At 48.6% G+C, this 13696-nt stretch overlaps 7 protein-coding genes across 7 annotated transcripts; 3 read left to right on the forward strand and 4 right to left on the reverse strand.

Moving 5' to 3' along the window:
- Positions 1-701: 701 nt before the first annotated feature.
- N7519_003460 (uncharacterized protein) lies at positions 702-3495 on the forward strand (the record flags this gene model as incomplete). Its single annotated transcript, XM_057290238.1, has 5 exons — positions 702-893; positions 956-1324; positions 1385-1888; positions 1941-3344; positions 3397-3495. The coding sequence occupies 5 exons, from the start codon at positions 702-704 to the stop codon at positions 3493-3495; spliced, it is 2568 nt and encodes an 855-aa protein (XP_057151440.1).
- A 520-nt stretch (positions 3496-4015) lies between these two features.
- N7519_003461 (phosphotransferase family protein) lies at positions 4016-5496 on the reverse strand (the record flags this gene model as incomplete). Its single annotated transcript, XM_057290239.1, has 2 exons — positions 4016-4812; positions 4857-5496. The coding sequence occupies 2 exons, from the start codon at positions 5494-5496 to the stop codon at positions 4016-4018; spliced, it is 1437 nt and encodes a 478-aa protein (XP_057151441.1).
- A 1030-nt stretch (positions 5497-6526) lies between these two features.
- On the reverse strand, positions 6527-7244 carry N7519_003462 (ubiquitin carboxyl-terminal hydrolase; the record flags this gene model as incomplete). The annotated part of the gene is made up of 2 exons (XM_057290240.1): positions 6527-6918; positions 6971-7244. The coding sequence occupies 2 exons, from the start codon at positions 7242-7244 to the stop codon at positions 6527-6529; spliced, it is 666 nt and encodes a 221-aa protein (XP_057151442.1).
- A 604-nt stretch (positions 7245-7848) lies between these two features.
- On the forward strand, positions 7849-8280 carry N7519_003463 (ankyrin repeat domain-containing protein; the record flags this gene model as incomplete). Its single annotated transcript, XM_057290241.1, has 2 exons — positions 7849-7969; positions 8018-8280. The coding sequence occupies 2 exons, from the start codon at positions 7849-7851 to the stop codon at positions 8278-8280; spliced, it is 384 nt and encodes a 127-aa protein (XP_057151443.1).
- Positions 8281-8282: 2 nt separating this feature from the next.
- Positions 8283-9991, forward strand: N7519_003464 (ankyrin repeat domain-containing protein; the record flags this gene model as incomplete). The annotated part of the gene is made up of 2 exons (XM_057290242.1): positions 8283-9311; positions 9371-9991. The coding sequence occupies 2 exons, from the start codon at positions 8283-8285 to the stop codon at positions 9989-9991; spliced, it is 1650 nt and encodes a 549-aa protein (XP_057151444.1).
- Positions 9992-10225: 234 nt separating this feature from the next.
- N7519_003465 (S-methyl-5-thioadenosine phosphorylase) lies at positions 10226-11395 on the reverse strand (the record flags this gene model as incomplete). The annotated part of the gene is made up of 3 exons (XM_057290243.1): positions 10226-10620; positions 10686-11195; positions 11281-11395. 3 exons carry the CDS (start codon positions 11393-11395, stop codon positions 10226-10228), a joined length of 1020 nt encoding a protein of 339 aa, XP_057151445.1.
- A 303-nt stretch (positions 11396-11698) lies between these two features.
- N7519_003466 (6-phosphogluconate dehydrogenase, decarboxylating) lies at positions 11699-13236 on the reverse strand (the record flags this gene model as incomplete). Its single annotated transcript, XM_057290244.1, has 2 exons — positions 11699-12278; positions 12341-13236. The coding sequence occupies 2 exons, from the start codon at positions 13234-13236 to the stop codon at positions 11699-11701; spliced, it is 1476 nt and encodes a 491-aa protein (XP_057151446.1).
- Positions 13237-13696: the final 460 nt, after the last annotated feature.

Below are 13696 nucleotides of genomic sequence, written 5' to 3' on the forward strand. Positions count from 1 at the left end.
ATTCGGAATTCTAATTGGCTGGGCTGGATGGGGATATTCATTCGTACCTAGTAGCCTAACAAGGTAGCTAGTTTACGAGCAAAGCCTCAAATTTTACGGCCGTAAATGGACTTGATCTTGTCAACGCGATTCAGAGGACTCTCTCTAATAGCACCGAGTCCATTCTTCGTACTCAAGCTCCATTGCGAAGGCGGTAAATAGTCTGTGCTGTTGAACACAACAAGCGACACTAGATACTGCATGAAGTTTACCTAGGTAATAACCAGCTCTTGCTAAGCTCAATAGCCAAATATCTGGTGGATATCGAGATAAATAAGATAGTATTAGTGTATTATATACATTTGGCACAGTTTGTATCTGGGATTGAAATCCCTTTTGGTCGATAAATTGGCGTTTGTCAACTTTTTCCATTGACTAGGTTCCGACCAGTGGAGCGTTTGGGGCGGTTTTAGCAATGTCACTGATATCATTTACTCCGAACTGGTTGAGTGTCCAGGCAGCTGCAGAGAACTAACCCGAAAGACACGATTCACCCGAAAGTGATCTTTCATTGGTCGGTACAGGGGCCATTTAGCATCGTCTGACATCCCACTGGGGACGTCGCTAATCCACGCTACGTCGTTAACCTTTTCTCTTCTCTTCTCCTTGTTCTATGAGAACCTTTCCATGACACCCGTGTATATCATTGGGTGGCCCTTAAAATGGCGGCATTCGCATCTCCTGCCGACAGAGCTCATCCGCAGCGCGTGTCCTTCGATAGCGGGATTCCGTCGGGCGCCGATGGACCCGCCGCTGCCAGCCCGCCCAAACCTCGAGAAAAGGCCCGGCGCCGAAATCGGGTGATTCATTCGTGTCTTGAGTGTCGTCGGAGGAAGATGAAATGTGACAGAGAAGTACGTATACCGGGAACACCCAGGTCGGAATTGACTAATAGGCCAGATAGAATCCCTGTCAGAACTGCTGCACATCGCTGTTGCGATGCATCTATGTTCCTACTGTAAACGCAGATGCTCAGTTTCGTCAAAGATTGGCCGAGATGAAAGAGGCCAAAGACGCGATCGATGACACTCTCCGGGGAGATCAACTGGAACCCCCGAAAGGTGGCCCAAAGCCAAAGCGAAGAAGGCAGCCTGAAGAGTCCGGGAGCGATGATTCGGATACTTCCGCCGATGATGGTCATTTGGAGCCGACACCGCTAGCAGTTCAAGACGCAGCGTATGCGGATGAAGCTGATGATGATATTGAAGATCTGGGCTTCAGAATTGGCAGAATGAAGGTGGGAGCAAGGATTGGAGGCTATTACCGTCCAAAGATTGCAGACGAGGTGTGTAGAAGTAGTAATATCCTGTCGCCCATGGTTCTTCAAAGTTGATTTATACTACAGATCTTGTTGTGCCTTCAGCAGAATCCAAGAGGGCCTTCTACCCCAGTGACGACCTCTGGTAGGATAGTGGACCTTTTGCGACCAGGGCCGTATCTTACGGTACCTTCTACCGACTTTTTGTTTAGCCAAGCTTTTTCGGGGCAGGATTTGACTCGGTTACTTCCCCCTCGCAGTGTTGCAGATAAGTTAATGGAATGCTATTGGGATGCGGTTCATCCGGTGTCCCGGGTTGTCCATCGACCTTCATTCATTCAACGATACGAAACTCTGTGGGAGACAATAGAAAATGGATATCAGGTGCCACCGTCGCTCGCAGCAATCGTCTATTCCATTCTGTTCTCTTCTTCCGTTGCAATGTCCGAAGAACAGATTTCAGAGCTTTGCCAAACCTCCAAAACAGATTTGAAGGATAACTTGAAACTAGGTACCGAGTGCGCCCTCGGTCGAGCTCAGCTGCTTAGAGCGAGCAAGTTTGAGACTTTACAGGCATTTACTGCATACTTGGTATGTTTCTGCTATTCCCAATTGGCATGACTGATTTCTCATGTATAGTTAGCTTCCAATGTGTCTCAACGAGATATCTCGGGCACATTCTGTTTTAACCGGTATGCTGATTCGACTGGCCGAGTGCATGGGGCTTCACCGTGATTCTACTGAGTTTGGCTTTTCTCCCGCCGAGTGCCACACACGGCGCTTAGTCTGGTATCAAATCTGCTATCTTGATCTCAAGACAAGCTCGGCCCAAGGCCCTCGCCCATTCATTCACAGAGACGGGTATACGACTCGACTCCCTCTAGACGTGGCTTCATTGCGAACGTCTACGAATAACTCACTTCCTTGGAACGACCTGATATTCTCCATGATTCGATTTGAATGTCAGGAAATGCATCGGCAAAACATAGCATTCCGCAACGAACTGGACCAAAAGAGGATCGGCCTGACCAAAGTGATATCCAAGATAGAGGCATTTCGCGTTCAGATGGACGCCAAATACGGCCCTTATCTTAATGTAGCGTCTCCATGTCCGATGCAGAGGATGGCCAGTTTAGTGCTCAAGCTCTTTACAAGTCTCTTCTATATCAATATTTTGAATCGATATATGACCGGCGTCACATATCAGATTCCAGACAGGTTGCGCCAAATAGTGCTGACCAAAGGCACCGACGCCTTGGAAGCCGCGGTAGAGTTAGAATCAGCAACAGATCTTCGGAAATGGGCTTGGTACAGTTCTTCCTGGCAAGACTACCATACTGCATTGCTGTTGCTTATAGAAGTTTTCCTTTTCCCAATGCGCAGGGAGTCGAGCCGCATATGGTGTTGCTTGGATTTTATCTTTGCGGATGCTATCTCGAATCTCCCTCCGATGGATCAAAAAGGAGTGGTGCCGAACATTAATGAGATTGTTGCATACCGAGATAGTAAAGCGAGATATATACTCATGATGATTGTCGAGCACACGCGTGCGTACCAAAACGCGAAAGGGTTGAAGACTCCAATTCGGTTCGAAGACTCGATGACGGTCGCTCCGCTTCGGAGGGATGCCGATGATTCCGGCTCTAGAACGCCATTTGATTATGCACACTGGGAGCCAGAGACAGAAACAAACGCTCAATATGCTTCACTGCCTCCAAGGGGTGTCAGGTCTGGCCATGCTGAGGTACAGTCAGGAGTATTCCAACCGCCCACGGGAATGCCAATAGAAAGAGGCACTGGTCCTGGCAGTGAGGACTTGGATACCCTGGACAACTCAGTTAGTACTTGGGGGACGACTTCTGGACGATTATCTCCTTGGGCGCAGTTTGCAGAGTCAGGACTTGACGGCGATAGCGGCCCGGTGCTTCACTCGGGTTACAGAAACTACTCCACGAACACAACGCCTAATGGGAGCTCATCGACAGCGCCTCACGAAATGAATGGACCGTCTAATGACCCCAATCCACAGATGCTAGAGATCGACTGGGTAAATAATACTATCTTGTTGCCTAAGAGTGATTTACTGACAGTCTCCACAGAACCTTTGGGATACTATATTCCCACCACAAATCAATGATGGCAACTTGGACATACCTGAGGATGGTTTTTGGAGTATAGGTCACAGTTACCTTACTTGACGTACCCTCTCAAGGCCAATAATCACTTTCCAAGTTTTGTTGGATCTCACAGATTTATCGTCGCGCGCGCAGTAGCAACCTTCGCTGTGCCATCTCCTCCCTTCATGGGTAAATTATTCCCGAGGAATAAACCGTGCGATGGTGATGGACACTGTACACTGTAGCTCGAAGGTATATCGAGTATATCCCAACGAAAATGATTACAGTATCTTGTATCCCATCTTCCTCCTGAAGCTGACACCCATTACCGCTCCCAAATACATTCGTAGACAAGCTAGAATTATCAGGATTAAGGCTTTGGGAGACTTTGGATTTCATCTTGCTCAAGCGACCAAACATCGACAAATTCAACTAGAACATGCAGATGAAACGCAAAAGTTTCTCTATACCACTTACCCTAGAAGAACTATTATTCGTACCACCCAGCCTGCAATATGCATCGGACTTGAACGCCATGTTAGATTGAGGGTCTTCCGTCATGTTAAACCCGATTCTATGTACATGACTTCTCCGAAACCTATCAATTTGAGTCGAGGAGTGTAGACACAGTGCGGATAAACGTTTCTAATTCCATCTCCTTGTTCTCCAAAAGTGCTTTTTGATGCTCAACTTTGTCCTTGATCACGTCATATGCTGCCAGGTCGTGTAGCTTGTTGGTCACGAATGTTTCCACTTCTTCTGTACTCCCGTACTCAATGAGGCGCTCGTCCCACCAATCGGCACCTTTGTGCCTCCGTAATTGCATGCATGGAAAGCTTGAAGAATCAAAAAAGCCGCTTGAAAGAAGCATGTGGAGCCACATGGCACCAGAATCCTCGGACCACTTCACTAGCTCAGAGAGTTCCTTCTTTTCGTCTCCCATCTTGGACTCTTCCTCCTCCAACACACGCTTGAATATTTCTAGGCATTCGAAGTAGCGATCCGTAGCTTTTGGTGCCTCATCTCCTTCAAAATCCCACTCGTCATTGAGTGGGCGATCTAAAAGAAGCCACCAAGGAGCGGAGCCGAACAATTGAGCTGGCCCAGCATAAACCCACTCAAGGTCGACCACCCCGATAATTGTAAGGTCCTCCTTACTACGGACGATCATATTTGCCGGCCCGAAATCATCACAAATGAGTTTAAAGGGGCCTCGATCGTATAACGCATTTGTCATATCGGGTATTAGAGACTCCAATATTTTTAACGATGCGTATCTTGATCTGGCAGTCCTAGGGCCGGCAATTGAATTTAATTGGTATCGCAGCTGTTTCCAATCCTGCTTGTTGACAAACTGGAAAAACTCTTTAGCAGTGGAGAAGCCTTCTTCTTGGCCATCTAAGGTCGTTAGTAAAAGTCTTCGCCTAGGATCTAAGACGAACCGAATGTATGAACACCTCCTACCCGCAAAATTTCGTGTGCTTTCCACGTAAGTGGACGACTTGGCACAGCATATTTCGTCCTTGGGGTTGGCAAGCTGCCAATCTGGTCAAAACCGATCTTGAACAGCTGCAACATAAATTGCGCTATTTGTTTGTAAACGTATTCGATATCAGCATCGGAAGTTTCCTCCTTAAGCAGTCTTGAATGAGTTCCGCCAAAAACGTCGTTAAGACAGACACCGTCTATGAATTCCATCAAGATATAAGGGCCCAGTTCAAGTTGATTTTCGCTAGCAAGGCCCCAAGCGTAGACTTCCGGGACGGGTATTGACGTCTTCTCCCGGACAAGATGAAGGGCCTCCACTTCCATGGCCACTTTCTCGTCCGCATATTCCGGAGAAATACTGCTTGCACGGGGCAAGCGGAGGAACCAAATTGCCCCGTCATCGAAAGCGAATTTTTGTCCAAGATTGTATGACCCGTTATGGAAGCCACCGACCAGCCGGCATGGGAGTCTCAGGGGATGGTACTGCGTAGCCCAGCTGCAGAGACGGCCGTCCACACGAGCCATATTGACCTTGTCGACCCAATTTGCCTCTTCCGCCATGTGGAGAAGGTCAAGAGGTTTGTTATAGTCCATAATGAACAACGTGCTCTAGGGAGAATGAAAACCAGGTATGAACGATCTCACTGGTAGCAGCAGAGAAGGGGCAGCCTTTTAATGCCAAATCGTGGTAAACGTGATGCAGACCGCCAAGTTTGCTACGCGAAGAATCCCAGGAATTGTCTTATGAGATCATTCGACACTCCATTTACTCTTATGGACTGAATGACTTATACGATTTGTGTTTCCTGAGATTCGTCTTAGGCATGGAGCCGAAAAGTTCCATGGTTCGAGTTCGATTATTTTATAGCCTAGGATCCCCTGATTCCTCCCTTGGTTCCTTCATAGATTTGCTCAGAGTGACAATCTCTACAAGGAAAGTACATTATACGATCACGCGCTCGTCAAAAGATTCACAATTATATCTACCTTGAAGTTGACAAAGATTTATGGGTGTGCTCTTTGATAAAGAAAGTTCCCTTATAAATTTGACTGCTGGGTGGGATAAAATATAAATCCAAGTTAATTTAAAAACTAGCAAATCCCAGCCTACCATTCTCCTGTACTAAGATGCACAAGAGCCCTGACGTCCGACACATTGTGTCTGCCCGCTCTTCTTCTGTGATTTTGTCAGCTCGTGGTAGATCCCTTCCCCCTTTAAGGTGCACTAACAGGGTTACTCCTCTTCTCAATTTGCGCTGCTTTACGAGCCTCCTCTGCTTCCTTTAAAGCGCAGTTTTTAGCTCGTTTCTTCTGGTAAGATATGGCGGCATCTATTAACCTACCTAGAGGGGTATCTACCATTTTGCATGGTGCGACCGCTGGGCCATGTTCTCAGTTCGCAAAGAATAGCTTTCATGAGGTCATTGATATTTTGATAAAGGCAGGAGTTGATATCAATGCCAAGGATCATGAGGGATGGACAGCATTTCATATTGCAACCTCATGGGGAACTTGTACTCTAAAAAGCCTGATTGCTCACTGCGCCTCGGACTAGACGGCCCTGACGAACGATGGTTTATCAATTGATGATCTGTCTCCAATCGCCCAATATTGCCTTGTTGCACTAGCTAGAATCAATCAAAGCTAGGAGACTGAAAGACCCTTCCAAATCGCTTTGGGTGTACATTTGAATAATCTCGCGGCCCTTCTTTGACAGAACATCTTCGTCCTGTGCTAGGACATTTCTGCATATGGGCCCTTCTCTATCGCCATCCAGCTCGTATAAGAAGCATGAACGTTTCACTAAACACACATAGTGATGGTCTATTTCGGCTTCTGCAGGAGGGGCCTCGGATGACCCACTGGTAGCAGCCTGCTGGTAGACTGCATCCAAATATTCTGAATTTTCGAGGTACTCAGTACGGTTTTCGGCTGCCATCAGACGGTCAAGGAAGGACCCAGCATCTATGATTGGTGTCAGTTGAAGCCCTGAGTCTAGAATGATCTTCTGTCCTACTAATTGAATTAGAAACGTTGCAAGCACAATGCAATATTGCATAGAGCCCACATGCATTGTTGATGGTTTGCCTGAACCACACAACTTCTTCGTTTTCGTCACTTTTCAAGCTTTGGCACTTGACTCCCTGCTCTTCATACGCTGGACAAGCTGGTAAGATCAGGATTAAGGCTTGAACAGCACCTGGGAGATTTTGGATTTCATCTTGCTCAAGCGACCAAACATCGACAAACTTGAGAGTAGGATTAACACCTAATTTGTGCATCAGGGATGTGAATATGTTAGGATCAGATTCCAGTGGAATGTAATGCTTTCTGTATATCATGATGGAGAAAAGCAGAATCCTATCGGATGAGTTAAGACGTAAGCTGGAGGGACTTCTGAGTGTGAATCCTATGCTAAATTGGGCCGCAACCTTCCGAGGTTGGAAGTCCTAGCCCTGGGGGTCCACGGCGGGGGCCCCGCCGGGGGTGCTAGGTGATTACATAAGACCACTTTACCGGGCGCTAACCACCTGGGGACAACATTGGAAGTTGACAACCTTGGAAGTTGACAACCTTGGAACTACAAACTCAACTACCTACAGATGTAGGTAGGACGTACATATGGAACGTAAAAATGTCTCTATACTCACTACCATTGGAACTCTTACTACTCTTACCGCCCAACCTGCAATATGCATCGGACTTGAACGCCATCTCCCAGACTTGTCGCCTGTTTCACACCATATTCAACCCTCAGCTCTACTCAATATTTGCGGCTAGTTGTGAACCCAATATTCTGCGCCTTGTGGAGAATGGCAATTTCAATGCTTTGCAAAGGCTACTATCTGCTGGTTACATGGTTACAGACTATTTGATTTTCTGGAAACGCCGGACTTTTGGTGGGACGTCTGCTGTTCCTATGAATGGGAGCAGAAGTCTTCCATGATGACTGCAGCACGAAATGGCCATGTGGAGATTCTTCAAATGTTTATTGACAAACTGCCTTCAACCATCAAGAAGTTTGCTCATCGATCCTCGCGTCTTCTGAATGTCGCGGCCACGCATGGTCAGTTGGATGTAGTGAAGTGTTTAATAGCTCACGGTATCCCAACAGGCTATGGTTTCACGCCGGGGCGGTCCACTCTGGACTCACTCCAAGATGCGGTTAAAGGGGGCCATTTGCCGGTGCTTGAATATTTACTTGACGAGGGGACATGCAAAGATTCACAAGATTTGGTTGATCTTCTTGATCATGCCACAAGCGGATGTCATTTGGAGATTGTGAAATACCTGGTCAAACGGGGTGCTGATTTTATCTGTCCACTTTCAGGCTACCCTCCAAGTATAGACCTGATTCCATTTTCGAATATGCTATAAATATGGGCCACGAAGACATTGCATCATTCTTCCTACAAAGTGCACCTCCCGACCTCTTGAATGACATCAGCATCAGCGGCTGGTATTCGATGCTGAGACCTTGTCGCCGCGACGAAGTCCCATATTCCTGTCCGTCTCCATGGGGAAAACCACACCTTGCCCAGATGATATTGGACCGAGTCAATCTGGAAACACAACTTGCAACCACTACTGCACCCGAGCAAGCCAATTTGCTTGCTGTGGCAGCACAAACTGGAAACGTGGCTCTTACTCAACGATTACTTGACAAGGGTTGCAGACCTGACTTGTCCAACATGAGACTCACACCCGTGTCCCGGGCAGTGAATAACGGGCACGCCGAAATTATAGAGGCTTGCCTTCGTTGTCCGGGGTATCCAGTCTCCCAATTTGACATTGCTTCGGCGGCAAAAAAAGGAGAAACGGCTACTGTGCTCAGGCTTCTCGACAAACTTGGAAGAAAGGATTACAAGAGTTTTGCCAAAGTTGCATTGAATGCGGCTTCACATCTGGACAAATTTCTACCTGTGATGGAAAGTGTTTTCGATGCTCTCTACAAAAAAGACGTGAAGACTGTAATTTCGATGGCGACAAGCTTCACTGGTCCCGAAACTTCGTGTGTAGGCCACTTGGAAGTTACAAAATTCTTACTTGAGAAGGGACGCAAGCGACCATTCGACGAGATACCTAAGACGTTGTCAAACGACGTTGGAAAGAGCCTACCACGCTCCTGGAGCACGCAGCGGCCGTTTGCCCAGTTGCTCAGTTCCAAGCAGCACTTGCGCAATGGAACTTTGAACTTGATCCAGACGACGGTTATTGCCAAAGATGCACTTGTTGCCGCCGCCCTCCACAAGAAGGTTGAAACAATTCGGCTATTTATTGAGAGAGGGTTCGATGTCAAATCCACATACTTACACCGTGGGAAGCTCATGTCGTTGCTACATCTAGTCGTTGAAACACCGGTAGACGATTATGGTCGGGTTATTGACATGGATGATGAAAAAGCGCAAGTACGACAGCGTTATAAGCCTAATGGACATCCCAAGTACATCCACGCGCATCAATACAGTTGCTCATCGAGCATGGCGCTGAAATTGATCAAGTGGACTCACATGGCCGGACAGCTCTCTTCTTAGCTACAGAAATCAGGACACTTGTTTTGGCAAGGGAGCTGCTCGAATTGGGAGCCAATCCCGTTTTCAGCAGGCCGGGCAAAGTCAGCCCTCTCGAGCTGGCCATTTCCCAAGGCCAAACAAAATATGTGAAAGCCTTTTTGAAGGCCATGGAGGCCCGTTCTTTCGCCTGTGACAATTTTGTTAGCCTCATTCCGGACGTTCCGCCAGTAGAGATGCTACCAAATAGAGCTTCTCATGATCGGTTTTCTGTCTCTTCGAGAAATCTATTGCCGCAACGGGGAATGCTTGCTCGAGATGGACATATGGGACCCACGATAACCATTCCATCGCCTTCTGGGGAAATTGATAGGCGAGACAGCACGAGCTCGGAAGACATAAGCACAGATGACGAGACCATTAGGGCGGGGCCTCCAACTTCGGAAGATAATTTCCTATCAATTTGGTCTGCAACCGAGGACGATGAGTGTGTTGGCGATCTACGCTGGGTACGGTTCTTTATCGCAAAGGCCATGACTCAACATCACTGGAGAATGATGTACCCAGTGCCAGTTTAGATTCGAAATTGAAAGGGCACAAAATACATATACCCATAATAAATAGTAAATCAATCAACAAATTGCATATAACTAATTATGAATGTGCAATCATATCATTTCAGATTCGCAGTCAATCATGTCTATCATGTTGGTATTCCATAACTATAATGCATATATGCTATCATCAGATGTACGTCGAGTGACAAGGCAACCTTGGAAAACAAGGTGCAACTCAATCCAAAGCCTCTAGATCTACCAGTAGCCAGGGAAGAGCCAGTCCAGCTTCTCCTTAGCCTCAGGCTTCCAGTTAGTCTGAGGGGTGCTAACACCAAACTTAATACCGCCAGCCAGGTGCTTAGCCTGGACCAGCTCGCTGTGCTCATCGCTAGCCAGGGCATCAAGGACAGCAGTCACGAAACGGCGGGCGTTATCAGCGTTGGACTTCATGTTGCCCATGACCATCTCGACGGTCACATCGGCAGTGGCCTCGTGCCAGCAGTCATAGTCAGTGGACATGCAGATCATCTGGTAGGCGATCTCAGCCTCGCGGGCGAGCTTGGCCTCAGGGAGGGCGGACATGTTGATGACGCTGCCACCCCATGAGCGGTACATTTTGCTCTCAGCGCGGGTGGAGAACTGGGGGCCCTCTGGATAGTGTAAAAGACATGGTTAGCGATGCTTTGTCGTAAGAACGGGTCACGTCTTCACATACCCATGCAGACCAGAGTACCACGGTCGTGCAGGACGACGCCATCACCCTCAAGGCTGTGTCCGCACTCGCGCACCACCTTGGCGATGCCCTCATCGAAGGGGTCACCGAAGGGGACGTGAGCGACGATGCCACCCTCGAAGAAAGTCCACGGGCGCACGCCCTTGGTGCGGTCAATGACCTGGTCAGGGATGACGAAGTCGCGGGGCTTGATCTCCTCCTGCAGACTGCCGACGGCGGAGAAAGCAATAATGCTGCGGACACCAATGGAGCGCAGGGCGGCGATATTGGCACGAGCGGGAACCTCGTGAGGAGCGATCTGGTGGTGCAAGCCGTGGCGGCTCAGGAAGGCGACGGCGACAACCTTGTTGTTGTGCTTACACTGGTGGTGCAGAATGGTGATGGGCGAGGAAGGGGCGCCCCAGGGGGTTGTGACATTCAACGAAGCCACCTGAGTGAAGCCAGGCAACTCGCGCAGACCGGTGCCGCCGATGACAGCGATACGGACGGGCCCTGTTTAGATTTACTATCGTCAGCTTTCTATCGAAGTGGGGGGGTATGAGGGGTAGTAAAGTGAGAGAAGCGGAAGCACACGTACCATCGTATGTGGTAGGGAGAGAAGCCATTCTGCGAGCGAGTTGTTTCGCGGACTCAATTCGACGAAATGGTTTCGATATAGAAGAGATTGAACGTAAGCCTAAGATCCATCGCATCTTGCGCCATCTTCAAATCTCTGAGGCTGCGGCCAAGCTGCGCTTCTCCGATTGGTTGTTAGTCGACCCACGTGTTGCGGGTTCCTGAGGCCGCCACCTGCCTTTTTGGGCCATCTATACAACTTTAATACGCATCTACATCTACATCGACCTTTACATAGCTACATAGCTATGGGGTCCCAGTTTACCAATAGTTACAAATTTATACAATGTCCTATTTTGTATAGTTGATACATATGCAATTTGGGATAATAGATACTATCTGGGGTGATACAGGGTCTAGAGTGATGTACTCGAAACAATCTAAGCCGGCAGCCACTCATAATGATGAGGACCCTTGTGAACAGGTCCTGGATCCTCACCTGGAATACCAGGCTTGTTGTAGCTGTGTGAACCGAAGTAGTCCATCTGCGCCTCCATGAACTGTGTCGGCAGTCCCAATCCACCCTCATACTTGAGATATTCCAGAGTAGCCGAGAGAGCCGGAATATACTGATCAAACATGGTTCCCTCCATGACAATCTGCTTAAGACTGTGGAAGTTCTGGCGCAACTCATGCGAGACCGCATCCACAAACTTGGCATTCGTCAGCTCATTGTTGCCTGCAAGCGCCGGCTGCAGTAGATCCGCAATGTAATCGGACTTGATGATACAACCCGCTCGCCAGATCTGCAGACAGTCGCCCAAGTCAATATTCCAGCCTTCATCTTTCGAGGCCCGGGAAATCAGCTCCAGGCCCTGACAGAAAGATGCCAGGAACGAGCAGAACACAGCTTGTCTTAGGTTCTCGATGATCACTGCGTGGTCCCGGGTTCCCTCAATCGGTTTCGGCATGGGCATCTCCATCTTCTTCGCAACACGCGCTCGCTCTATGCGATTTCCACTTGCGACTCGCAAGTAATGAGCGGCCGCCAACGTAGGCAAGAGACATGTCGGGCGGCAGACTCCATGAGACACCAGTATGGAGTGCCTTCAGTGTTATCGTCGTCTTGGACTACTTTATCAAGCACGTCGTCGAGCACATATCCATTATCCCGGCTGGCTCCCTCGCCTTTGCGGTCACCGTGGGGAGTTCTCTTTTTGTGTAGCATGTCGGCACCGATGTTTACCAGGTAGTTGCCCCGCAGCTCGCCAGACTCACTCCATTTATTGAAGACATCTCCGATTTTGCCATGCTCCATGGCCAGTCCCTCATGCATGTATTGCCATGTTTCAGCAAGAGCAGAAAGCATTCCACCCTCGATGCCATTATGAACCATCTTGATGTAGTGGCCCGATCCACCGGGACCCATGCGCTTCACGCACGGAGCTCCTGTTTTGGGATCATGGGCCGCATACGACTCCAAGAATGGCATAACAAGCTCGAGGGCCTTGGCATCTCCACCAGGCGAGAGACTGGGTCCCCGTCGCGCAGACTGATACCCACCCGAAACGCCCATTCCGATCCAGGAGACGCCGATCTCTTCACACTCTCTCTGGCGCCGCTCGGTGTTCCGGTAGTTCTCATTTCCGCCGTCGAGGACGATGTCGCCCTCTTTCAAGTCGGGTTTAATCATGCGGAGTACTTCGTCGGCGGGGTGACCGTGCGTGATGGAAAACATGAAGACCTTCCGTTCAGATTTGCCCTCTAGGCTCTTCGTGAATTTGTTGATGTCATAGAAGCCTTGAACTCGGCCTGTGATGGCGTCGTCCTGCTTTGCGTAGTTCACCACTTCGTCCACGTTCTTCTTTACTACATCCCAGACCGAGACTTGGAGGCCAAGCTCAGCGAAGCGGAGGGTCATCATAGAGCCCATGTTTCCGGCTCCGACGACGCCGATGCTTTTGATGGCGGTTGTCATTGTGAATTGGTCTTGATTCTGTAAAGCTAGCTCATGTGTTGTTATTCGAAGCTCAGATGCAAAATATGCAGGAGATATTAGCACGGAGATATCTGGGACGACGTTTCTTCTTGAACAAGAATCTTGTGGCGATCGCGTCAGTGATCCGGGCAGTTGTCAATATGCAATCACACACGCCACGAACCAGTCAACGGAGCCTGATTCCTCTTGGCACATATCATTCGTTTGCGGAGGAAAGTGAGGCAAAATAATTACTTTAGGGTGTATGAAAGACTTCGAGTTGTGGCCAAACTGGATATGGGGCTGATATGACACAGCACTGACGACACAAGCCCTAAGCGTAGTAAAATCCAATATTACATCACAATGGACACAGAATGAACAAGGAATGGGCAAAACAAAAACAAATGAGGCAAATGTATCCCTAATTATACCAAGCATGGCAATCTTTCATAGAAGC

The sequence above is a fragment of the Penicillium mononematosum genome (assembly GCF_028829835.1).
Source record: "Penicillium mononematosum strain IBT 11891 chromosome Unknown utg000002l:1.0-8112719.0:1.0-8118358.0, whole genome shotgun sequence".
In the NCBI taxonomy this organism is placed as follows: domain Eukaryota; kingdom Fungi; phylum Ascomycota; class Eurotiomycetes; order Eurotiales; family Aspergillaceae; genus Penicillium; species Penicillium mononematosum.